At 48.9% G+C, this 24,952-nt stretch overlaps 2 protein-coding genes across 3 annotated transcripts; both read left to right on the top strand.

Annotated features, from left to right (window-relative positions):
- The first annotated feature begins 2,535 nt into the window (after positions 1-2,535).
- Positions 2,536-12,961, top strand: LOC104651929 (nucleoside diphosphate kinase A). Of its 2 annotated transcripts, none has more exons than XM_010341925.3 (5): positions 2,536-2,684; positions 4,721-4,850; positions 9,965-10,066; positions 11,446-11,558; positions 12,642-12,961. In XM_010341925.3, the coding sequence occupies exons 2-5, from the start codon at positions 4,725-4,727 to the stop codon at positions 12,757-12,759; spliced, it is 459 nt and encodes a 152-aa protein (XP_010340227.1). In that variant the 5' UTR covers positions 2,536-2,684; positions 4,721-4,724; the 3' UTR covers positions 12,760-12,961. The 2 variants fall into 2 exon arrangements, with proteins under 2 accessions (XP_010340227.1, XP_074244683.1); XM_074388582.1 differs by lacking the exon at positions 2,536-2,684 and adding an exon at positions 3,277-3,438.
- Positions 12,962-17,684: 4,723 nt separating this feature from the next.
- On the top strand, positions 17,685-24,486 carry LOC101038455 (nucleoside diphosphate kinase B). The gene is made up of 5 exons (XM_010341926.2): positions 17,685-17,793; positions 18,119-18,248; positions 20,279-20,380; positions 22,098-22,210; positions 24,229-24,486. The coding sequence occupies exons 2-5, from the start codon at positions 18,123-18,125 to the stop codon at positions 24,344-24,346; spliced, it is 459 nt and encodes a 152-aa protein (XP_010340228.1). The 5' UTR covers positions 17,685-17,793; positions 18,119-18,122; the 3' UTR covers positions 24,347-24,486.
- The last annotated feature ends 466 nt before the right edge of the window (positions 24,487-24,952 follow it).

Below are 24,952 nucleotides of genomic sequence, written 5' to 3'. Positions count from 1 at the left end.
TTCGTTTCAAAAAAAAAAAAAAAAGAAATTTTATATATTTATTAGAGACCAAGTCTGGCTCTGTTGCCCAGGCTGGCACAATCTTGGCTCACTGCAACCTCTGCCTCTGGGGTTCGAGCGATTTTGGTGTGTCAGCCTCCCGAGTAGCTGGGACTACAGGCGCATGCCACCACTCTGGTCTAATTTTTGTATTTTGAGTAGTGACAGGGTTTCATCATGTTGCCCAGGCTGGTCTCGAATTCCTGAACTCAAGTGATCCTCCCACGTCCCTCCTGCCTCTTGCCTCCCAACGTGCTGGAATTAGGGGGCATGAGCCACCTCACTAGGCCAAAAGTTTTAAATTTCAATAAGATTCAATTTATCAACCTTTTCCTTTTATAGATTGGGCTTTTGGTATTGTCTAAAAATTCTTTGCCTAGCTGTAGGTCCTGAGGATTTAAAAAAATTTTTTTTTCCCCGTTAGTGGTTTATTTTACATTTAAATCTATGATTCGAGTTAGTTTTGTATAAGATGTGAGTTTTAGGTTGAGGTTAATTTTTGGGGTCTATATTTGTCCAACTGCTCCAGCATCATTTGTTGAAAAGGCTCCTGATTCCATTTTTGTACCTTTCCCCGTTCATTTCCCCTTAAGAGCAGTGAGAATTTTTTTTTTTCCTGAAAATGTTTATCAGTGATGATGTCATGGCTTGCAAAATCTGTACTGGCATCTCACAACATTAAGATTTGTCTCTGGGCCGGGCGCGGTGGCTCAAGCCTGTAATCCCAGCACTTTGGGAGGCCGAGGCGGGTGGATCACGAGGTCAAGAGATCGAGACCATCCTGGTGAACATGGTGAAACCCCGTCTCTACTAAAAATACAAAAAAAAAAATTAGCTGGGCATGGTGGCGGGTGCCTGTAATCCCAGCTACTCAGGAGGCTGAGGCAGGAGAATTGCCTGAACCCAGGAGGCGGAGGTTGCGGTGAGCCGAGATCGCGCCATTGCACTCCAGCCTGGGTAACAAGAGCGAAACTCCGTATCAAAAAAAAAAAAAAAAAGATTTCTCTCTGGCTGGTAGCAGTGACTCAAGCCTGTAATCCCAGCACTTTGTGAGGCCAAGGCAGACGTATCAAGGGGTCAGCAGATCGAGACCATCCTGGCTAACACTGTGAAATCCCGTCTCTACTAAAAATATAAAAATTAGCCAGGCGTGATGGTGCGGGGCTATAGTCCCAGCTACTCACGAGGCTGAGGCAGGAGAATCACTTGAACCCGGGAGGCAGAGGCTGCAGTGAGTGGAGATTCTGCCATTGCACACCAGGCGGGGTGACAGAGCCAGACAATGTCTAAACAAATGTGTAAGTAAGCAAGTAAGAAATCAACGGCCAGTCATGGCAGCTCACGCCTGTAATCCCAGCACTTTGGGAGGCCAAGGTGGGTGGATCACCAGGTCAAAAGTTCGAGACCAGCCTGGCCAACATGGTGAAACCCCATCTCTACTAAAAATACAGAATTAGCCGGACATGGTGGCAGGCCCCTGTAGTCACAGCTACTCGGAAGGCTGAGGCAGGAGAATCGCTTGAAACCGGGAGGCGGAGGTTGCACCGCGCCACTGCACTCCAGCCTAAGTGATAGAGCAAGACTCTGTCTCAGGAAAAAAGATTTGGCTCTATTCTAACCGTGTTTTTTTTTTTTTTTCTTTTTTTTTTTTTGAGATGGAGTTTCGCTCTTGTTACCCAGGCTGGAGTGCAATGGCGCGATCTCGGCTCACCGCAACCTCCACCTCCTGGGCTCAGGCAATTCTCCTGCCTCAGCCTCCCGAGTAGCTGGGATCACAGGCACGCGCCACCATGCCCAGCTAATGTTTTTGTATTTTTGGTAGAGACGGGGTTTCACCATGTTGACCAGGATGGTCTTGATCTCTTGACCTCGTGATCCACCCGCCTCGGCCTCCCAAAGTGCTGGGATTACAGGCGTGAGCCACTGCACCTGGCCTCTAACCGTGTTTTCTACCGCTCGATGCCCACCGTCATACCTGGCTCTCAGAGGATCACTGGGCTTGACCCCTCACTTCAGGCAGGTCTATTCTATGATCACGTCCTCAGAGATTTCTCTGGCCTTCTCTTCACAGCACTTACGTAATATGATCTATTACATATTAATTTGCTTATTTGTTTCGTTTTCCTCTACTCCCATCCCTCCCAGAAGCTACGAGAGAGCATACTGTTGCATCCCTAGGGCCTAGAATACTGCGTGCACGTAGTAGGTACTCAATAAACGATATATTGCTTGACGGGCTAGAAGAGGGGAATAAACACAAAGCGGGAGCGAAAAGTCTACTTCTAGGTCAGGCGCTTTTTGGACTTCATGCAACCTGTGAGCGCCACCTCTCGGGTGGCCAGTTTGCTCTGGAACGAAGGAAGTGAGTCAGAGAACCCGGGGGTGGAGGGAAGAAAGCACGCAGCTCACCGGAAGGGCCTGAAGAAGCTAGCGCCGGAAGTTAGACAGCGGAAAGTTGTTCCCTAGATTGACTGCCTACTCCCAAGAGGAAGCGTGGACAGGCGGTGTTCGGCAAAATGGGCTCTCCGGCAGCGGATCTGCGTAGAAGCGTTCCCTGCGTACAAGTGCTGCTAACCACGTGGGGCCGGGGCGCCTTTCGCGTGCTGGAAGCTGCAGCCGGAGTTCAAGCCCAAGCAGCTGGAGGGGTAAGAGGAGTTCGGGATCCTGAGAGGAAAGGGAAAGGAGTGGAGTGGCGGGAGAGGGGGAGGTGAGGCGGCTTAGTGAAGAGGAGAGTTCAGCTCGGAGAGGCGGTGAGGAGGATCTGATGGGAGGATCTGATGAGGGGCAGGGAGCGCCTGTGGACAGGTGCAGACCGGTCGGCACAAGTCCCACGCCACGTGGACTCGCCATTGTCGGCCGCCTTTCTTGTCAGGCCGCGACGACAGTGCTGTGCCTTATTTGTCTCTGTGGAGTGCAGTGCTGGGCATGGAGTTGGCGCTTAGTAAGTGCTTGCTGAATGACGCGCGTGTGTGTGTGTCATTCATTCAGCAGGCACTGAGTGCTTACTGTTGTGTCACTGGGATCGATGTGGAGGGACATTTTTAGGGGCTATTTCTGGTGCTTTAGTCCTATTTTCTTTTTTTAATTTTTTAATTTTATTGCTGCCGTGACTCGGATTTAGTCCTATTTTATCCTGGACAATCTATTCTTGTCCCGAGCCCCATCGGGGGATTCTCCAGTCTTTGGGCTTTATCTCTCTCTCTCTCTCTCTCTCTCTCTCTTTTTGGAAGTTGCAGGGCGATGCTCATTTAAGACATTTTCTTTGCTGTTACTGACTGCTAGTCCCTGTGGCTAGGTACCATAGACCTACACAAGAATAAACCAGCTTGGTGTGCAGGCCAGAGACCAGTGGGGAGGCAGACACACAAACAGAAAATTGGACTACAGTGCTAAGATGCTGTAAGAAGAGGTTAACTAAAGGACAGGAGGGTGGGGCCAAGGGGTGGTGCTGCTGTCTACTTTAGGGGTTGTCTTTCAAGTCGAAGGGCCTCTTGTCTCAATCTGTGATACAGGGTAGGTCATGAGCCCAGTCTTCTGTAAAATGAAGAGCTGAAATAGGTGGTCTCTAGGCTTCCTTTCAGTATGATGCCCCGTATCAGTATGATGCCCCGTATCAGTATGATGCCCACTGTTTATTGGCTACTCAAAATATTCCTTGTATAAGGTGTAGCATACATTACAAGAATGGATTAATGAGTTAGGAATTCTGGGGTTTGGTCTTCTTTCTGATGCTCTGGTCCTGTTTCCTTATTTGTAAAATGAAGGGGGTTGTAACGTTATATTCTCTAAAACCCTTAATGCTATGGCTGTGGTATTAAGCCAAACTATTATTTCACACTACCTTGTACCAGACATCACTTTCACATTAGTAAAATTTTTATCAATGTAGTTTTCCCCAAGCTGGATTCTTGAGAAAGATAGTGCCTTGTTTTTACATCCCGTACCTTAGTTCCACCACAGTGTTTGTTAACACAGTAGATGCTTGAAAGCAGCTTATTGGCCGGGCACTGTGGTCCATGCCTATAATCCCAGCACTGGGATTATAGGCCGAGGTGGGCAGATCACGAGGTCAAGAGATCAAGACCATCCTGGCCAACATGGTGACACCCTCTCTACTAAAAATACAAAAAATTAGCTGGGCGTGATGAGCACCTGTTGTCCCAGCTACTTGGGAGGTTGAGGTGGGAGAATTGCTTGAACCTGGGAAACGGAGGTTGCAGTGAGCCTAGATCACGCCACTGCACTCCATCCTGGGTAACAAAGCAAGACCCAATACCAAAAAAAAAAAAAAAAATCAAATGGGGCTAGGTGCAGTGGTGGCTCATGGCCGTAATCCCAGCACTTTGGTAGGCTGAGGTAGATGGATCACTTGAGGGCAGGAGTTTGAAACCAACCTGGGCAACATGGTGAAACCCCATCTCTTGAGAAAGAACCAAGAGAAATAAAAATAAAATAAATCAAATGGGATAGATATTACAGTCCTTGCTTTTGGACCATTCCCCAGTTTGACATATTAGTTCATTGATGAGAGGACTAGGGAGGAATTGGGTTTTTACCAGAGGGAGACCTGGAGCTGACCCGACAGATTTAAAGCAGCTTTATGGGATAATCCGCTTGAGAAGGATGACAATGTAGGCAAGTGATTCCGTGCTGTTTCATTCCTCTACCTGCCTATCCTCAGGACCATGGCCAACTGTGAGCGTACCTTCATTGCAATCAAACCAGATGGGGTCCAGCGGGGTCTTGTGGGAGAGATAATCAAGCGTTTTGAGCAGAAGGGATTCCGCCTTGTTGGTCTGAAATTCATGCAAGTAAGTGGACTTCATTGTTCCCATTTTGATTCCTTTGTAGTATAGGAGAACACTGTGATGAACCTGCTTTTCCCCACCTTTCTTACTTAAACTTCTCCATGGTAGAGTGAACACAAATGTCTTGAGACCTGGAAACTCCTCAGTGCCCTAGTGCTGGGCTACATCTTGGAACAAAGCAAGTTATTTAGGATTTTCCGAAATAGTCTCTGTAATATGAGGTGCATTGCTAAGGGAAAAGCAGTGCAGAGTTCCGCATATGACTGTACCTCTGTAATTTCTGATTCAGAGCTGAGCATGTTTTTCTTGGTCTTGAGCTTCCTGAGCAGGTAGAGATTTTTAGAGAGATTTTTTTCCCCCTTTGACACTTACCATCATCTTACCATCATCAATTACTAGACACTAATAAATGCTTAAGTGTCTAGCATATATTAGGTATCACAGGAGCTTGTGGAGAAAAACTATGGTTTTGCTTTTGGGGAGGTTCTCCTGAAATAGGAGAAAGCAGATGCACCTGCAAGCTACTTACAAAGCAGTCTTTTGATAAATGTAAAGGATGGATTGACCAAGAACCCTTCTTTAAACAAATTCCAGAGATTATAATTCAAATTCTTGGCTGGGCGAAGTGCAGTGGCTCACGCCTGTCATCCCAGAACTTTGGGAAGCCAGGGCGGGCTGATCACTTGAGGTCAGGAGTTGCAGACCAGCCTGGCTAACATGGCAAAACCCTGTCTCTACTAAAAATACAAAAATTAGCCGGGTGTCAGGGCGGGTGCCTGTAATCCCAGCTACTTGGGAGGCTGGCTGAGACATAATAATTGTTTGAAGCCAGGAGGGAGAGGCTGCAATGAGCTGAGATTGTACCGCACTGCAGCCTGAGAACAGAGGGAGACTGTCTCCAAAAAAAAAAAAAAAAAAAAAAAAAAGAATTCCAGTTCTTAAATCAAACAGGCGACAGTATGTTTTTCTCAAAGGGAATCAATTTTGGACCCTTCTAGTGCATTTTCAAATTTAGTTTGACTTGCAATTTACTTCCTATGTGATGTTTTAGGAAAACTGCTCTAGGGCACGCTCAGTGACTTAGGCCTGTAATCCCAGCAGTTTGGGAGCCTCCGTCTTAAAAAAATAAAAAAAAAAACAGCTTTAACGTAAAAGAGGGTAGACTGATGTTCATGCTGAGAGGAGAATGTGTCCAGGGTTAAGGAGCTGGCATCTAATGAAGGTTTTCTTGCTGCATCACCCCGTGGCAGAATGGAAGGGCAAGAGAGTGCAAGAGTGAGAGAGAGCTAGAGGGAGAGCAAGATGGGGGCTGACCTTGATTTTATAACAAACCCACTCCTGAGATAAGACATTATTCACGAGGGTGAAGCCTTCATGACCTAAATACCGCCAGTAGGCCCCACCTCCCAACATTGTTGCATTGGGAATTAAATGTCCAACATGTGAGCTTTGGGGGACACGTTCAAAGTGCAGCAGAAGATAAAATGAAATGAATGTGTTGTTGATCAGGCATTTACCATCTGCTGGCACATGTGTTTTCTGATTCAGTCTTCATGCCAGCCTTGAGAAGTGCTTATTCCTGTTCTCATGGTTGTTGGTGATGAGCAGCCTCAGGCTTGGAGAGCTTCAGTGATGTGCCTGATGGCATACAGTCAGTGAAGCCACTGGGATTTTAACTTGAGGCTCTCTAACCTTTGCGTGCAGACATTTTCTCCTTTACATTGAATTTCCTATCAAGGGTATGTGGGTCTGGTGAAGAATGGACGGAAGGATAGCTGCCATGACTCAAAAGGGTCGTTTAAATCTGGTGTGGAGGTAGCAAGCAAGGGAGAACTTGAGCTTCCCAACCCCTGAGCCCTTAAAAAAAGCCTGTAATCTGTTTTGCAGACTAAAGATAATTAGTTAGGGCCTGTGTGGTGGCTCACACCTGTAATCCCAGCATTTTGAAAGGCCAAGGCGGGCAGATCATTTGAGGTCAGGAGTTCAAGACCAGCCTGGCCAACATGGTGAAACCCCATCTCTACTAAAACTGCATAGTTTAGCCAGGTGTGGTGGCACATCCCTGTAGTCCCAGGTACAACAGAGGCTGAGGCGGGAGGATGGCTTGAACTCTGGAGGTGGAGGTTGAAGTGAGTGGATATCAAGTCACTGCACTCCAGGCTGGGCAGCAGAGCAAGACCCTGTCTGAAAAATAGGTAATCAGTTATCGGTGTAGTGGTGCACACCTGTAGTCCTAGTTACTGAGAGTCTGAGATGAGAGGATTACTTGAGCCTGGGAGTTTGAGGCCGCAGTGAGCTATGATCATGCCACTGCGCTCCAGCCTGGGTGACAGAGAGACCCTGTCTCAAAACAAACAGCAACAACAAAAAGGTAATTGGAACCAATTAATAGCTTTAAAAGAGGACTCTGGTAAGGGAAAGTGACCTCAGTGTCGGTTAGGAGACTTCCACTGCAAAAGTCTTCCATTTGGATAGGAAAGGACAGGGCGAGGATTGGATCCCTACCATGGAATGATTATATGGCCATATAGTTTTCCTTTGGCAAGTGATGATCAACTGGTGGCTGAATGATGGGGCTTCTCGGCAGCCAGTCTCCACATTTGTGTGTGTCTCTAATGTGTGCGATGTGCGTTATACAGTGCAATACCACAGAGCTGGAAAAACAAAGGGACCCTGTTAGACTTTAACAAGCATATATGCAGTACAAGAGAGAACACAGCCAGGTTGAGTTGAAACTACAGATGGTTTGTTCTCTAACTAACATGATTTGTTCCCACGTATTAGCCTTGGAGTATGAGAGGTTCTAATTCATTTTTCAGCAAAATTTTTTATTACTAGATGTCATGCACTTTTGTGTGATTTGTAGATACCTTTGGGAATCACATGGTCATCACACTGGGCTTTTATCTTCTGAAGAAACGTGAAGTATCCCTGGGTAATGGCCTGGTTTAGTTTGCTGCTCATCAAATGCCAAGACTTTCTTCCTGGTGTCCTTCTAACATTTTATTTGGGGTTTGCTCTGGGAATGGAATTTATTGTATTGTTAATTTTCCCATCTGAAATGAGATGCTTGAGGGCCAGGCATGGTGGCTCACACCTGTAAGCCCAGTGCTTTGGGAGGCCGAGGCTGGAGGATCACTTGAATCCAAGAGTTTGAGACCAGCCTAGGCAACATAGTGAGACCCTATCTCTACAAATAATTTTTTAAAGACTCTCTTTTTTTTTTTTTTTGGAGACGGAGTTTCGCTCTTGCTACCCAGGCTGGAGTGCAATGGCGCAATCTTGGCTCACCGCAACCTCCGCCTCCTGGGTTCAGGCAATTCTCCTGCCTCAGCCTCCTGAGTAGCTGGGATTACAGGCATGCACCACCATGCCCAGCTAATTTTTTGTATTTTTAGTAGAGACGGGGTTTCACCGTGTTGACCAGGATGGTCTCGATCTCCTGACCTCGTGATCCACCCGCCTCAGCCTCCCAAAGTGCTGGGATTACAGGCTTGAGCCACCGCACCTGGCTAAATAATTTTTTAAAGTTAGCCAGGTATGGCCAGGTGTGGTGGCTTATGCCTGTAATCTCAGCACTTTGGGAGGCTGAGGCAGGCAGATCATCTGAGGTCAGGAGTTTGAGACCGGCCTGGCCAACATGATGAAACCTCAGATTACTGAAAATACAAAAATTGTCTGGGCATGGTGGTGGGTGCCTGTAATCCCAGCTACTCAGGAGGCTGAGGCAGGAGAATTGCTTGAACCTGGGAAGCGGAGGTTGCAGTGAGCAGAGATCGCTCCACTGCACTCCAGCCTGGGCGACAGAGGGAGACTCCGTCTCAAAAAAAAAAAAAAGAAAAGAAGAAAATTAGCCAGGTCCGATGGTATGTTCCTACCTACTCAGGAGTCTAAGGAGGATCACTTGAGCCCAGGAATTTGAGGCTTCTTTTTTTTTTAACACGGAGTCTGTCTCTGTCACCCAGGCTGCAGTGCAGTGGCACAATCTCAGCTCACTGCAACCTCTGCCTCCCAGGTTCAAGTGATTCTCCTGCCTTAGTCTCCTGAGTAGTTGAGACTATAGGCGTGTGCCACCACATCTAGCTGATTTTTGCATTTTTAGTAGAGACAGGCTTTCACTATGTTGGTCAGGCTGGTCTTGAACTCCTGACCTTGTGATCCCCTGGCCTGGGCCTCCCAAAGTACTGGGATTATAGGTATGAGCCACAGCGCCCAGCCTTTTTCATTCTTTTTTATTTTTATTTTTTGAGACTGAGTTTCGCTCTCGTTACCCAGACTGGAGTGCAATGGCGCGATCTCGGCTCACCGCAACCTCTGCCTCCTGGGTTCAGGCAATTCTCCTGCCTCAGCCTCCTGAGTAGCTGGGATCACAGGCACGCGCCACCATGCCCAGCTAATTTTTTGTATTTTTAGTAGAGACAGGGTTTCACCATGTTGACCAGGATGGTGTCGATCTCTTGACCTTGTGATCCACCCATCTCGGCCTCCCAAAGTGCTGGGATTACAGGCTTGAGCCACCGCGCCCGGCCTCTTTTTTTTTTTTTGAGATGGAGTTTCACTCTTGTTGCCCAGGCTGCAGTGCAATGGCATGATCTTGGCTCACCACAACCTCTACTTCCTGAGTTCCAGGGTTTCTCCTACCTCAGCCTCCCAGGTAGCTGGGATTACAGTCATGTGCCACCATACCTGGCTCATTTTGTATCTTAAGTAGAGACAGGGTTACTCCATGTTGGTCAGGCTGGTCTCGAACTCCTGACCTCAGGTGATCCTCCCACCTCGACTTCTCAAAGTGCTGGGATTATACGTGTGAGCCAACACTATGCCTGGCCTAGAGTTTGAGGTTTTTTTTAAATGAGAGAGCTGGATTTAATTTTAATGTTCTGTGGTTTTATTCTTACCAGTCAAGGCCAACAGGGAGTTAATTGGTATAAAATTGTAGAAGCGCTTTGAGTCCTGTCACTGTTCCCTTCCAGTGTGGAGAATGAATTGGGTTACAACAGAATCAGTGAGCCCAGCTGCTCATGTTTTACATAGCAGGGTGGGTGAGGGGGAATTAAATGGATTGCATGTTCTTGGATGGTTTGGGGGCCATTCTCATTCTCTTTCTTGTTGAATAGGCTTCTGAAGACCTTCTCAAGGAACACTACATCGACCTGAAGGACCGTCCATTCTTTGCTGGCCTGGTGAAATACATGCACTCAGGGCCAGTAGTTGCCATGGTGAGTGCCCGTATGGGATGCTCCAGCCATGCATTACTTGTGATCTGTGCCAGACTCTCTTCTAGACACTGGGGATACAGTCATGAATGAGAACAAATAGATATGTTTTCATATATCAGCTAATGGTTAGTGACATGCCCAGAAATAAAATAGGTTAGTTATAAGCCCAGAAATGAATAGGAGTAGCAGGTGATCACTTGACATTAGATGATCAAAGAATGCAATTTTTTTTTTTTTTTTTTTTTTGAGACGGAGTTTCACTTTTGTTACCCAGGCTGGAGTGCAATGGCGCGATCTCGGCTCACCGCAACCTCTGCCTCCTGGGTTCAGGCAATTCTCCTGCCTCAGCCTCCTGAGTAGCTGGGACTACAGGCACGTGCCACCATGCCCAGCTAATTTTTTGTATTTTTAGTAGAGACGGGGTTTCACCATGTTGACCAGGATGGTCTTGATCTCTTGACCTCGTGATCCACCCGCGTCAGCCTCCCAAAGCGCTGGGATTACAGGCTTGAGCCACCGTGCCCGGCCTCAAAGAATGCAATTTTTTTTTTTTTTTTTTTGAGACGGAGTTTCACTCTTGTTACCCAGGCTGGAGTGCAATGGCGCGATCTCGGCTCACTGCAACCTCCGCCTCCTGGTCTCAGGCAATTCTCCTGCCTCAGCCTCCTAAGTAGCTGGGATTACAGGCACGTGCCACCACGCCCAGCTAGTTTTTTTTTTTTTGTATTTTTAATAGAGACAGGGTTTCACCATGTTGACTAGGATGGTCTCGATCTCTTGACCTCGTGATCCACCCGCCTCGGCCTCCCAAAGTGCTGGGATTACAGGCTTGAGCCACCGCGCCCGACAAAGAATGCAATTTTTAAGCTGTAGTCTTAATGACAAGAAGCAGCCGGCCGTGTACAGAATCACAGTGAAGAACATTTCCAGCCAAGAAAACAGCATGTGCAAAGGGCCCAGGATGGGAATGAGCTTGGTGTTTTGAAGTACAGAAAGAGAGTCGAAATGCCTGAAGCCTGATGGGTGGGAGGGAAGTTGGGGTGGGAGGAGTTCAGAGGCATGCTCAGGGGCCTCTCTCTCCAGGGAGTGTGTTGACCATGTACTTCCTGAGTGCTGCGAAGCTACAGGACCCTTCACACTTGGGATTTTAAAGAGGCTGCTCTGGTTGCTGTACAGGGAATGCATTGTAGAAAGGCAAGCCTGAGGCAGGGAGACCAGGTTCCCAAGTGCTGGAACGAGTGGATACTCTAAACATTGGTTCAGTGAGTGAATGTTATCTTAAGGGGCCTTTTTATTTTTCCTTTTTTAAATTAATAGTTGCCAGATTTTCTGCTGAGATTGATTTTCTTCCTTGATCATATCTTCTTCTGTCCTTGGAGGTCTGGGAGGGGCTGAATGTGGTGAAGACAGGCCGAGTCATGCTCGGGGAGACCAATCCTGCGGACTCCAAGCCTGGGACCATCCGTGGAGACTTCTGTATACAAGTCGGCAGGTGAGATGGTGTTCTACCCCCTTTTCCAAAATCTGGTTTAGTTTCTACAAGGATTTGGGTTTCTGAGGCTAGACATGCTACCATATGCACGTTGATTTTATTGGAGTTTATTTTTTTCTTCCCTCTTAAGTTGGTGTCTGGCTTTGGTTGTTAATATCACTGTGGTTGTACCTCTGTTACACAAAGTATAGAACCTGGTACAACACGCTTTGCTGGCCAGAGTCTTTCCCGAAGGCTCTCACTGTTTGCAGCAGTGTGGCCGGAAGAGCTGGGTGTGGGGAGGGCATTTATCACCGTTACATTAATGGCTTTTTCTTTTTCTTTTTTTTTTTTTTTTTTTTGAGACGGAGTTTCGCTCTTGTTAACCCAGGCTGGAGTGCAATGGCACGATCTCGTCGGCTCACCACAACCTCCGCCTCCTGGGTTCAGGCAATTCTCCTGCCTCAGCCTCCTGAGTAGCTGGGATTACAGGCACACGCCACCATGCCCAGCTAATTTTTTGTATTTTTAGTAGAGACGGGGTTTCACCATGTTGACCAGGATGGTCTCGATCTCTTGACCTCGTGATCCACCCGCCTCGGCCTCCCAAAGTGCTGGGATTACAGGCTTGAGCCACCGCGCCCGGCCTGATGGCTTTTTCTTTTAACATGGTCTGATGTCCATGGAGCTTCAGCTTTTTTTTTTTTTTTTTTTTTTTTTTTGAGACGGAGTTTCGCTCTTGTTACCCAGGCTGGAGTGCAATGGCGCGATCTCGGCTCACCGCAACCTCCGCCTCCTGGGCTCAGGCAATTCTCCTGCCTCAGCCTCCTAAGTAGCTGGGATTACAGGCATGCACCACCACGCCCAGCTAGTTTTTTATATTTTTAGTAGAGACGGGGTTTCACCATGTTGACCAGGATGGTCTCGATCTTTCGACCTCGTGATCCACCCGCCTCGGCCTCCCAAAGTGCTGGGATTACAGGCTTGAGCCACCGCGCCCGGCGGAGCTTCAGCTTTTATGCTACAGTGGCTGTAGATTTCTGGCAATGGGTGCATTTGAATCCTTCTGGTCTTGGTAACGTGACTATCTCTTTCTCCACCCAGGAACATTATACACGGCAGCGATTCCGTGGAGAGTGCAGAGAAGGAGATCGGCTTGTGGTTTCACCCTGAGGAACTGGTAGATTACAAGAGCTGTGCTCAGAACTGGATCTATGAATGACCAGATGGCAGACCATAATGCTTTTCACATTCATTTCCCCTCCTTCCCATGGGCAGAGGACCAGGCTGTAGGAAATCTAGTTATTTACAGGAGCTTCTTCATAATTTGAAGGGAAACTCTTGGAGCTGTGAGTGCTCCCTGTACAGTGTTACCATCCCCTACCTCGGATTAAAATGCTTCCTCCCAACAGAGGATTCATGGAGTTGGCTACTTTGTTTTGCTTTTTTTTTTTTTTAAATGTACATGGAATAACCTGACCTAATAGAGAGCGTAAATACTATATAAATCATTTATATTGATTTCTCACATACGCACAGGCATTGCCTGCCCCTCTCCTTAACCCTTGCATCCCTTCCACTCTGGGCACTGAGCCAGCCAACAGGCATGTATGGAGCATCTGTGAGGTGGCCAAGACTGGACTAGGTACAGAGGATTCATCAGACGTAAAAGAAAATATGAGGGCTGGGTGTGGTGGCTTGTGCTTGTGATCACAGCTACTTGGGAGGCTGAGGTGGGAGACCAGCCAGGACAACATAGCAAGACCCTGTCTCTAAAACAAAAAAATTAGCCCAGGAACTATGGATCATGCCTTTAATCCCAATGATTCAGGAAGCTGGCAGGGAGAATCACTAGAGGCCAGAAGTTAAAGTCCAGCGTGGGCAACATAGCAAGACACTGTCTTTACAAGAAAATTAGACAGCTCTGGTTCGGTGCACCTTTAGTCCTAGCTGTTGGGGAGGCATAGGCAGGAGGATTGCCTGTGCTCAGGAGTTCAAGGCTGCAGTGAGCCATGATTGTGCTACTGTACTTCAGCCTGGGCAACAGAGTGAGAGCAGTCTCTTTTTAATTTTTTTTTTTGAGACGGAGTTTCGCTCTTGTTACCCAGGCTGGAGTGCAATGGCGTGATCTCGGCTCACCGCAACCTCCGTCTCCTGGGTTCAGGCAATTCTCCTGCCTCAGCCTCCTGAGTAGCTGGGATTACAGGCACGCGCCACCATGCCCAGCTAATTTTTTGTATTTTTTTTTTTTTTTTTTTTTTTTGAGACGGAGTTTCGCTCTTGTTACCCAGGCTGGAGTGCAATGGCGCGATCTCGGCTCACCGCAACCTCCGCCTCCTGGGCTCAGGCAATTCTCCTGCCTCAGCCTCCTAAGTAGCTGGGATTACAGGCATGCACCACCACGCCCAGCTAGTTTTTTTGTATTTTTAGTAGAGACGGGGTTTCACCATGTTGACCAGGATGGTCTCGATCTTTCGACCTCGTGATCCACCCGCCTCGGCCTCCCAAAGTGCTGGGATTACAGGCTTGAGCCACCGTGCCCGGCCAATTTTTTGTATTTTTAGTAGAGACGGGCTTTCACCGTGTTAACCAGGATGGTCTCGATCTCTTGACCTCGTGATCCACCCGCCTCGGCCTCCCAAAGTGCTGGGATTACAGGCTTGAGCCACCGCGCCCGGCCTGAGAGCAGTCTCTTAAATAAAAAAAAAAAGATATCCATCCTGTTCTTGAGAAGCTCTTGGGGATTCAGTGAATGGGGGAGTGTGAGAAGTTGTAATTACTCCAAATATCAGAAAACCTAAGTAGACAATAGGTCTGGGGCCCTGAGATGGCCTCAAATGAAGCTGGAGGTCTTGTAAGTAGCTTTGATTTGTTAGGATATTGATATGGTTGCGTTAACAGAGACAAGATAGAAATGTACTTCTCTTTCATTTGAAAGTTCAAGTGTGGGCCGAGTGTGGTGGCTCACATCTGTAATCCCAGCAGTTTAGGAGGCCGAGGTGAGTGGATCACCTGAGGTCAGGAGTTCAAGACCAGCCTGGTCAACCTGGTGAAACCTCATCTTTACTAAAAATACAAAAATGAGCTGGGTGTGGTTGGCACCTGTAATCCCAGCTACTCAGGAGGCTGAGGCAGAGGAATTGCTTGAACCGGGGAGGTGGAGGTTGTAGTGAGTCGAGATCATGCCCTTATGCTCTAGCCTGGGTAGCAAGAGCGAAACTCTGTCTTGAAAAAAAAAAAACAATCAAGTGTGGTTGGGTGTGGTGGCTCATACCTATAGTCCTAGCACTTTGGGAGGTCAAGGCAGGAGGATTGCTTGGGCCTAGGAGTTTGAGGTGGTTTTTTGGTTTGTTTTTAAGATGGAGTCTTGCTCTGTCACCCAGGCTGGAGTGCAATGGCACGATCTCAGCTCACTGCAACCTCTGCCTCCCGGGTTCAAGTGATTCTGCTGTAGTCTCCTGAGTAGCTGAGACTACAGGGCCTTTGGGAGGCTCAGGCAGGCAGATCGCTTGCGCTCAGCAGTTTTATACCAGCCTGGGTGACAAAGTGAGACCTCATCTCTACCAAACATTAAAAAATTAGTCGGGTGCAGTGGTACATTCCTGTAGTCCCAGCTACTCAGGAGGCTGAGGTAGGAGGATTGCTTGAGGCTGGGATGTTTGGAGCAGTGACCTGTGATCCTGCCTCTGCGCTCCAGGCTGGATGATAGAGTGAGACCCTGTCTTCCAAAAAAAAAAAACTCAGGCTGAGTGCAGTGGCTCACGCCTGTAATCCCAGCACTTTGGGAAGCCAAGGCGGGCGGATCATGAGGTCAGGAGATGGAGACCATCCTGGCCAACATGGTGAAACCCCATCTCAAAAAAAAAAAAAAAAAAAAAAAAGTCCCTAGCTGCTCAGTAGGGGTGGTGATGGTGATGGTGGTAAGGCTCTGATCCTTAAGGTGGTCTACACACACCTGGTTCCTTCTAATCAGTCCTACTTGGATTACCACCCCATGTCCCTACCTGTGAGTTGGGAAGAGAAGTGGAAGAAGTATCCCTTTTAAAGGGACAACTCTGATTTACAATCTTCACTTTCTCTCACATCCCATTGGAACTTAGTCATATGGCTGCATCTAGCTGCAAGAGAAACTGGAAAAAAATTTTTTTTTTTGAGACAGGATCTCGCTCTGTCACCTAGGATGGAATGCTGTGGCGTTATCCCAGCAGTTCACTACAGTCTTGCCCTCTCTGGGCCCAAGTGATCCTCCTACCTCAACCTCCTGAGTACCTGGGACGACAGGCACGTGCCACCACACCCAGCTAATTTTTGTATTTTCTGTAGGGTTTCATCAGCCAGGTACCGTGGCTCAGGCCTGTAATCCCAGCACTTTGGGAGGCTGAGGTGGTTGGATCACGAGGTCAGGAGTTCGAGACCATCCTGGCCAACATGGTGAAACCCTGTCTCTACTAAAAATACAAAAGAGAGAGAGAGAGAGAGAGAGAGAGAGAGAGAGAGAGAGATTCATCATGTTGCCCAGGCTGGTCTCCAACTGCTGGGCTCAAGCCTGCCTGGGCCTCCCAAAGTGCTGGAATTATAGTGTGAGCCACTGCGCCCAGCCTGAGGATTTTTCTTTCTGTTCATCTGGCTTTGGTAGAGGCAATAGAAGGGAAGGGACTTCTTAGGATGGGGGAGAAAAGGGTAGCTGGGGTGGGCTGCCTTCTTTATGGACTGATGAGGGTGAGATAAATTTCTATTTAATATTTTACATGGTGTGACCTGTTTATTTTGGGGCATCAGATGAGCATACCAGGACTTGTGTGTAGTGAAGCTGGAAGGTTACAGCCTCCCCAGTTAAGGACAGTCTTCTCAGGAAGGAAAGAAGAGGTGAGAGCAGAGGCATGGTCTTGACTGTACCCTAAGTAGCCATCAGTGACCTGACCAAGGGGCAGATAGCCCTCCACTGGACAGAGAAAAGTCTATGAAATTTCCAGATCTGTTTCCACAGTTGACATTTGGTAATCCAAATGAGAGTGTGCTTCAGATTGAAGCCAAAAAATACAGTGCCCCCAAACGAGGGCACGTGGCAGTCATTGTCAATGTCTGCTGAGTTGATACTCTCTGTAACTAGAAGTTTGGAAAGCAGATGAGGTATAACAGGCCAGGTTGCCATCCATCTGGCCAGTGACAAGTGATCAGCGCAGTACTTGGGGTACTCGGGTGATTTGTGGTCAGCTCAGAGTCCTGAGGGGAAGCAAGTGGGCTTCCACCATCTCAGGGCAGCACCACCGCTGTGCTGCTGTCAGTGCTGCAGGTGCTGAGAGGAGGGGCTCGTGACCACCCCAGGGTAGCTGGGTGCCACCAAAGGGAGCTTGTTTGCCAGGCACGTGGCAAGTAGGAATTGTCTACAAGTCGATGACAGCCCTGATCTCTGTGATAGGGTCTAGACTCTCCTCAGGGTCCAGGGGCGAGGCTCAGGGTGAACTGGAAAACTTGACCACACTTTAGTGCCGGGTGGGCATGGTTCCCCATCTCAGGGTGGGAGTGGAGTGTCTGATTGGGGCTGGAAATGTAGGTGGGGAGGCGGCAGCCAGGGAGCAGGGCATCCTGTGAAAAGAGCATCTCGCTAAGGAGTCTGAACGCCATTCCTGTAGGTGAGGGAGTCATCAAGGCAGAGCAGAGGCAGGACCAGATGGCTGTTTGAGGTGCTGAGCGAGGCTCCCGGCTTGCGGGGAGAGGTGAGATCGAGGCCCGTTTGGAGGCCGAGGCTTAACTGGGGCTCAAGCAGAGGAAGGGAAGGCTGGACTTCAGAGGTAGGGAGAATAAGGACTGTGGGTGCACCATGTGGAGGGAGAATTAATTCAAGGTTAACGACGGTGCTCGGGCGGATGGTGAAAGCAGCAGATGGACTTGACCAGGGAAGGAACCCGAGCATAGAAGCAGGGTGTGTGTGCGTGTAGGAGCTTTTGGGGTCACGGGAAGTACTGAGAGGTGAGGAGTGGGATTTGGGACGTGCGAATCACTTCCTGTGTCTGGATCCGTCTCGATCTCTGCCCGGCGAGGGCGCGCCCCGGCTGGGCGTGGGCACGCGTTCTAGGGCCTAGTCCGGCCCGGCGGGTGGGGCGTCCTTGCGAGTTGGGCGGCCCTGCCCTCTGGGGTGTGGCCGCCGCGCGCTCCGCCCCGCGCCCCTCCTCCGCCGCTGGCTCCGGGTGTGGTGGTCGCACCAGCTCTCTGCTCCGGCACCGCAGCGCCGCCGCCCGGCCCCGCCAGCTTCCCGGTAAGGCTTGGGGGCGCATCCCCTGGCGACTCCCCCGGCTCCCTAATCCGCTTGCGCCGCCGCGGGTGGGCCCGGTCTGCGGGTGGACCCCGATTTCCCGCAGGTCCCGCCCGGGGTCGGAGCGGGAGATTTCCTGGCCGCGTGAGCCCCGCAGGCCTGCGGGCTCCGCAGAGGGACGCTGGCCCTGCGCGGGGCGGAAGCGCCGGGAAGCCACGTGTCCCCGCGGCCGCGCTTGGTGGCGGAGGCGGGCCCGGCGGCGCCCACGTGGCCTCCGACCCCCGGACCGGACCAGCCCGGGCCCTGACCGCACCTTCTCGCCCCGCAGGACCATGGCCAACCTCGAGCGGACTTTCATCGCCATCAAGCCGGACGGCGTGCAGCGCGGCCTGGTGGGCGAGATCATCAAGCGCTTCGAGCAGAAGGGGTTCCGCCTCGTGGCCATGAAGTTCCTCCGGGTAACTTGCCCGGGTCGCCCCTTCCCCAGCTGCAGCTGGCTCGTGGGGTTTTTTTCCTCCCGGCAGCGGTTTGTCCACGTTGCCTTTCCGAGGCCATTTCGCGCCCACGAGAATCCTTTTGCCCTCTGCCCCCGCCCACGGCTGCTCGGGCCCGGCGATCCTTTCCGGAGGCGGTGGGGACAGACGCCCTTGGGAAGGTGAAGCGCGGGTAGCGTGACTCGCACTCTGGGTTTGGCTTCCTTCCCGCGGGCCGCCACCTGCCTACCCGCCGCAGGGGGCAGCAGGGAGCGGAGAAACCCCGGGCGCCAGACCCCGTGCGCTTGCCCACGCGGGTCCACCTAGACACAGAATGGAGGTTGGGAATCTTTGGTGCTTTAGTCTGAAACTCCGAGTTCCAGTGCGGTGCCCCTCTAGCATGGGGTAGGAACTGTATTTTCCACATTAAATTACGGGCATAGATCTGAATCCCTACACGTGGGGGTAAGTATCTAAGTACTGAAATTCAACCAGGCTTGTCGGTGAAGAGAATGTTCTCAGTTATCATCTGAAATATTTAAAAGGTATTGTGAGTAGCCCGGGGCCGGGGGGGGGGGCGGTGGTTAATATGGCCTGACATATGACTTGACATATGTACTTCAGTTGCAGCCAAAATTCCTCAAACCACCTACTTCTTAGGATTACAAAATCCTCAGTGTCACTGACAGTATGAGAGTGTTTTTACGGTTAGGAAAGTCTTGGCTGGGCGCGGGGCTCACGCCTATACTCTCAACAATTTGGGAGGCAGAGATGTGTGGAGCCCAGGAGTTGGGGATCAGCCTGAGCCACATAGCAAGCCCCTGTCTTTACAAAAACATTAAAAAAAAAAAAATTAACTGGGCGTGGTTGAGTGCACCTGTAGTTCTAACTACCTGAAAGGCTGAGGTGGGAAAATCACTTGAGCCCTGGAAGTTAAGGCTGCAGCAGTGAGCCATGATTGTGCCACTGCTGTCCAGCCTGGGTGGTGAGAGTGAGACCCTGTCTCCTAAAACAAACTGAAACAACAAACCAAAAAAGAACACTCTTCCTGCTAAAATGGCGTTAGTTTGGTGGTTGGATGGGATTTTAAAAATATTTCAGCAGGGCGCGGTGGCTCACGCCTGTAATCCCAGCACTTTGGGAGGCTGAGGTGGGCGGATCACCTGAGGTCAGGAGTTCGAGACCAGCCTGACCAATATGGTGAAACCCCATCTTTAAAAAAAAAAATAATAATATTTCTTTCTTTTGTTTTTTTTTTGAGGCGGATTTTCACTCTTGTTACCCAGGCTGGAGTGCAATGGCACGATCTCGGCTCACCGCAACCTCCGCCTCCTGGGTTCAGGCAATTCTCCTGCCTCAGCCTCCTGAGTAGCTGGGATTACAGGCACGCGCCACCATGCCCAGATAATTTTTTGTAATTTTTTAGTAGAGACGGGGTTTCACCATATTGACCAGGACGGTCTCGATCTCTTGACCTCGTGATCCACCCGCCTCGGCCTCCCAAAGTGCCAGGATTACAGGCGTGAGCCACCGTGCCCGGCCAAAAATAATAATATTTCTATGTATCGGCCGGGTGCAGTGGCTCACGCCTGTAATCCCGGCACTTTGGGAGGCCGAGGCGGGTGGATCACGGGGTCAAGAGATCGAGGCCATCCTGGTTAACCTGGTGAAACCCCGTCTCTACTAAAAATACAAAAAATTAGCTGGGCATGGTGGCGCGTTCCTGTAATCCCAGCTACTCAGGAGGCTGAGGCAGGAGAATGGCTTGAACCCAGGAGGCGGAGGTTGCAGTGAGCTGAGATCGCGCCATTGCACTCCAGCCTGGGTAACAGGAGCAAAACTCCGTATCTAACAAAAAAAAATTTTTTTTTTAGTATGTCTATCTTCACGCACTTATGTGGGCTAGAATATAAAACTGGACTTACAGAGACCCTGCTATACTAATGGGAGGTCCAGAGGGTGGGATGGAGTCTTTCCAGCTGAATTCCTAACTGGCACCTCCTCTTGAATGCCAGGCCTCTGAGGAACACCTGAAGCAGCATTACATTGACCTGAAAGACCGCCCATTCTTCCCTGGGCTGGTGAAGTACATGAACTCAGGGCCGGTCGTGGCCATGGTGAGTGCTTATGGGGAATATGGAAAATGAGGAAAAAGTGCTCAGCTTTTTTAGATGTCTCCCTCAGCTAATCTAAATCATTTTATGAATGGAACCTGCTGAAGTTAACTGAGCAACCAGGAGTTAGGGAGGAGAAAGCAAAATCAGACCTTAGAAATGGGAAGGATGTTAGCTGGGCATGGGTGCACGCCTGTAAGCCCAGCTGCTTGGGAAGCTGCGGCAGGAGAATTGCTTGGGCCCAGGAGGCGAAGTTGCAGTGAGCCGATATCCGCTACTGACCTCCAGCCTGGGTGATAGAGTGATACTCTCTCTCAACAAAAAAAAAAAAAAAGAAAAAGAAGAAAAGAAAAAAAGAAATGGAAGGATGTTTTCAGGTAGCTTTCTCCTGGGTTAAATAGAATCTCATTGTCTATAAGGGTGCTGTATTTCTGGGCCGGGCGCGGTGGCTCATGCCTGTAGTCCCAGCACTTTGGGAGGCCACAGCGGGTAGATCACCTGAGGCCAAGAGTTCGAGACCAGCCTGGCCAACATGGTGAGACTCTGTTTCTACTAAAAAAAAAATGCAAATATTAGCTGGGCGTGGTGGCACGTGCCTGTAGTCCCAGCTACTCGGGAGGCTTTAAGCAGGAGAATTGCTTGAACCTGGGAGGCGGAGGTTGCAGTGAGCCAAGATTGCACCACTGCACTCCAGCTTGATGCCTGACAGACTGTGTCTCAAAAAAAAAAAAAAATTGTTAAATTTCTTCTGTTTGACAGGTGTATTAGACTTTAATGTTTCCTAGATTAAAAAACTTTTTCCCATTTTCTTACATTTTTCCATGAAAAATTCAAATGTGAGTATATAATACAAGAAGCAGAAGTTTGGAATCCTATACTAGATGTGGTTTCTTCTGGATGGTGCTGACGTCCAACTGGGAGTGCAGAGAATAGGAGAGTGAAATAGGGAGGCACTGAAATTGTTGAGAAAGTACACCTATTTCCTGTTCAACAAGTGTGGCTTTTTCTTCTGCTGTCCCTAGAATACTTTCTGTAGAATGTTTAGCCTTCATTTTCCCTGTTCTAGCAGTCTCCTGGGATGCCGTTCCCACTGATCTAGTCCGGTCTGGCCGCTTTTGCCTTTCTTCACCAGTTCTTCTGTGTTTATGGCTGCATAAGGATTCTTCCAACATTGTTTATCTGTCTCAGCTAAACTGGGAAGTCCTCACGTTGGGTGGACTTTTCTTTGAATCCTAGTAATACATTTGGAATGGAGTATTTATTTATTTATTTTATTTTTATTTTTATTTTTTGGAGACGGAGTGTCGCTCTTGTTACCCAGGCTGGAGTGCAATGGCACGATCTCGGCTCACTACAGCCTCCGCCTCCTGGGTTCAGGCAATTCTCCTGCCTCAGCCTCCTGAGTAGCTGGGATTACAGGCACGCGTCACCATGCCCAGATAATTTTTTGTATTTTTAGTAGAGACGGCGTTTCACCTTGTTGACCAGGATGGTCTTGATCTCTTGACCTCGTGATCCACCTTCCTCGGCCTCCCAAAGTGCTGGGATTACAGGCGCCTGACCCTGGAGTCGGGCATAATTAGGTTTCTACTCTGTGCTGGGGTCAGCTGATAATGTCACTGATTGGTCTCATTGACGTGCCCTGTCAGGTAGGAGTAAATGTTAGCCCCTAGCTGTCCTGAGTGGTAGATCTGATGTAAATTCATTTCACACTGTCCAGGTCTGGGAGGGGTTGAATGTGGTGAAGACAGGTCGAGTGATGCTTGGGGAGACCAATCCAGCAGATTCTAAGCCAGGCACCATTCGTGGGGACTTCTGCATTCAGGTTGGCAGGTAAGTCCAGGGACAGGAGGGTGGGCGACTTTGATGCAACACCATTTAAAGCAGACATTGGGCGCATCCTACTTTCAGAAGAATGTGAACTTATTATTTTTTTCTTGAGATGGAGTCTCCCTCTGTTGCCCAGGCTGGAGTGCAGTGGTGCCATCTCAGCTCACTGCAACCTCCACCTCCCGGGTTCAAGCGATCCTCCTGTCTTAACCTCCCAAGTAGCTAGGATTACAGGTGCATGCCACCATGCCTGGCTGATTTTTGTATTTTTGGTAGAGATGGGGTTTCACCATGTTGGCCAGACTAGTCTCCAACTCCTGACCTCAAGTGATTCGCCTGCCTCGGCCTCAGAAGGTGGTGAGATTACAGACATAAGCCACTGAACCTGGCCTGAACTTTTAAATTAGGTGGTAATTTATAATTGTATAAAAGCTTTCAGGCCAGGGGGTCACGCCTGTAATCTGAGCACTTTGGGAGGCTGAAGCGGGTGGATAACCTGAGGTCAGGAGTTTGAGACCAGCCCGGCCAACATGGTGAAAACCTGTCTCTATTAAAACTAAAAAATTAGCTGGGCGTGGTGATGCATGCCTGTAATCTTAGCTACTCAAGAGGCTGAGACAGAATTGCTGGAACCCGGGATGGGGAGGCTACAGTGAGCTGAGATCATGCCACTGCACTCTGGCCTGGGCAACAAGAGCTAAACTCCATCTCAAAAAAACAAAAACAAAAACAAAAAAACGCTGGGCACGGTGGCTCACGCCTGTAATCCCAGCATTATAGGAGGCTGAGGTGGGCAGATCATGAGGTCAGGAGTTTGAGACCAGCCTGGTTAACATGGTGAAACCCCATCTCTACTAAAAATACAAAAAATTAGCCAGGTATGGTGAGTCCCAGCTACTCAGGAGGCGGAGGCAGGAGAATTACTTGAACCCAGGAGGCTGAGGTTGCAGTGAGCTGAGATTTTGCCACTGCACCCCATCCTGGGCGACAGAGTGAGACTCCGTCTCAAAAAAAAAGCTTTCATAGATCGCTTATTCCCTAGGTTAATTTTAAGCAAGATACTATAAGGGAGCTCTATGTGGTGGTTCCTGTGTAGCACAGCAGACAGTGCTAGGTGTGGAGAAGGGAAGATTTCTAGCCATGAGTACTTTGTCCCTGGGTGTGTTGCTTAACCTTTTGGTTCCCGTGCCTGTACACAATCTATTCAAAACCTTGACAAAGTTGTGAGGTTTAAGTGGAATAAAGGGATTGTTATCAATAAGCAGTGTTATGTCATGGCTGGGCTTTACAAATCAGAGTTGTAAGTAGATGCAGCGGAACTGGCCTGTGACAGTGAATACATCATATCTAGTTGGGATGTTGATCTGGAGTGCGTTTGAATATTACCACCGTATTTTCCAAAATTCGAGGAGGAATGTTTTGTGTTATCAGCAATCTTGGTGTACAGCTGGACTTGGAAGCATAATACAGTGAAAACAAGGAGTGTTTGGAACCAACCACCTTTACAGTTGTATATCTGCTTTTATTTTTAATTTTTAATTTTTATTTTTTTGTGAGACAGAGTTTCACTCTGTCACCCACGCTGGAGTGCAATGGTGCGATCTCGGCTCACTGCAACCTCCGCCTCCCAGGTTCAAGCGATTCTCCTGCCTCAGCCTCCTGAGTTGCTGGGATTACAGGTGCATGCCACTGCACCCAGCTAATTTTCGTATTTTTAGCAGAGATGGGGTTTCAACATTTTGGCCAGGCTGGTCTCGAACTCCTGACCTTGTGATCCACCCGCCTCGGCCTCTCAAAGTGCTGGGATTACAGGCATGAGCCACCATACCCAGCCATCTGCTTTTAAAAGGAAACACTTTGGGAGTATAAATGGGTCTGCTGCTTCAAGTGGCAATTTGGCTGAAAAAGTCTGGAGTGGCTGTCCGTTGCTGTACCCATTAAACAGACTTCTGCACTTTAAAACACGGTGACAAAAAACAAAAATGAACAAAACAGTGCCTAGTAATTGTTTTCTTTCTTAGGAACATCATTCATGGCAGTGACTCAGTAAAAAGTGCTGAAAAAGAAATCAACCTATGGTTTAAGCCTGAAGAACTGGTTGACTACAAGTCTTGTGCTCACGACTGGGTCTATGAATAAGAGGTGGACACAGCAGCAGTCTCCTTCAGCCCGGCTTGGTATGTCCCTGGACACAGCTCTTCATTCCACTGACTTAGAAGCAACAGGATTGATCATTCTTTTGTAGAGTATATTTGCCAGTAAAGCCTTTGGAAACTGGACACTGTCTCCTTGTGCTTATTTGATACTGAGTTGAAAGAAGTGACTTGGTTCCCTGGCTATATAGTAGTATCATCTGCATCTAAATCCTGCTTATTGTCAAAGAATAATTGATTCTTCTAAGAACCTGGGTATACCTCAAGACGCTCTATGAGGGAAAATGGTAGGGCTGAAGGGGAAAAGCATGGCCCTGGCTGTGTGTCTAAGGAAACGAATAAGGAAATCAAACTAAGCATCTCAACTACTGTAGCTAATGCATCAATGTATATTCCTGTATGAAAGATTTTTATGGCTAGGTGCCGTGGGTCACGCCTGTAATCCCAGCACTTTGGGAGGTCATGGTGGGTGGACCACCTGAGGTCAGGAGTTTGAGACCATCCTGGAGCCTGGCCAATGTGGTGAAACCTGTCTCTACTAAAAATACAATTAGCCAGGCATGGTAGCAGGCACCTGTAATCCCAGCTACTC

The sequence above is a fragment of the Saimiri boliviensis genome, chromosome 17 (genome assembly GCF_048565385.1).
Source record: "Saimiri boliviensis isolate mSaiBol1 chromosome 17, mSaiBol1.pri, whole genome shotgun sequence".
NCBI classification, from domain to species: Eukaryota; Metazoa; Chordata; class Mammalia; order Primates; family Cebidae; genus Saimiri; species Saimiri boliviensis.
Note: the sequence above shows the minus strand (reverse complement) of the source record. Positions and strands in the feature narration are given on the sequence as shown.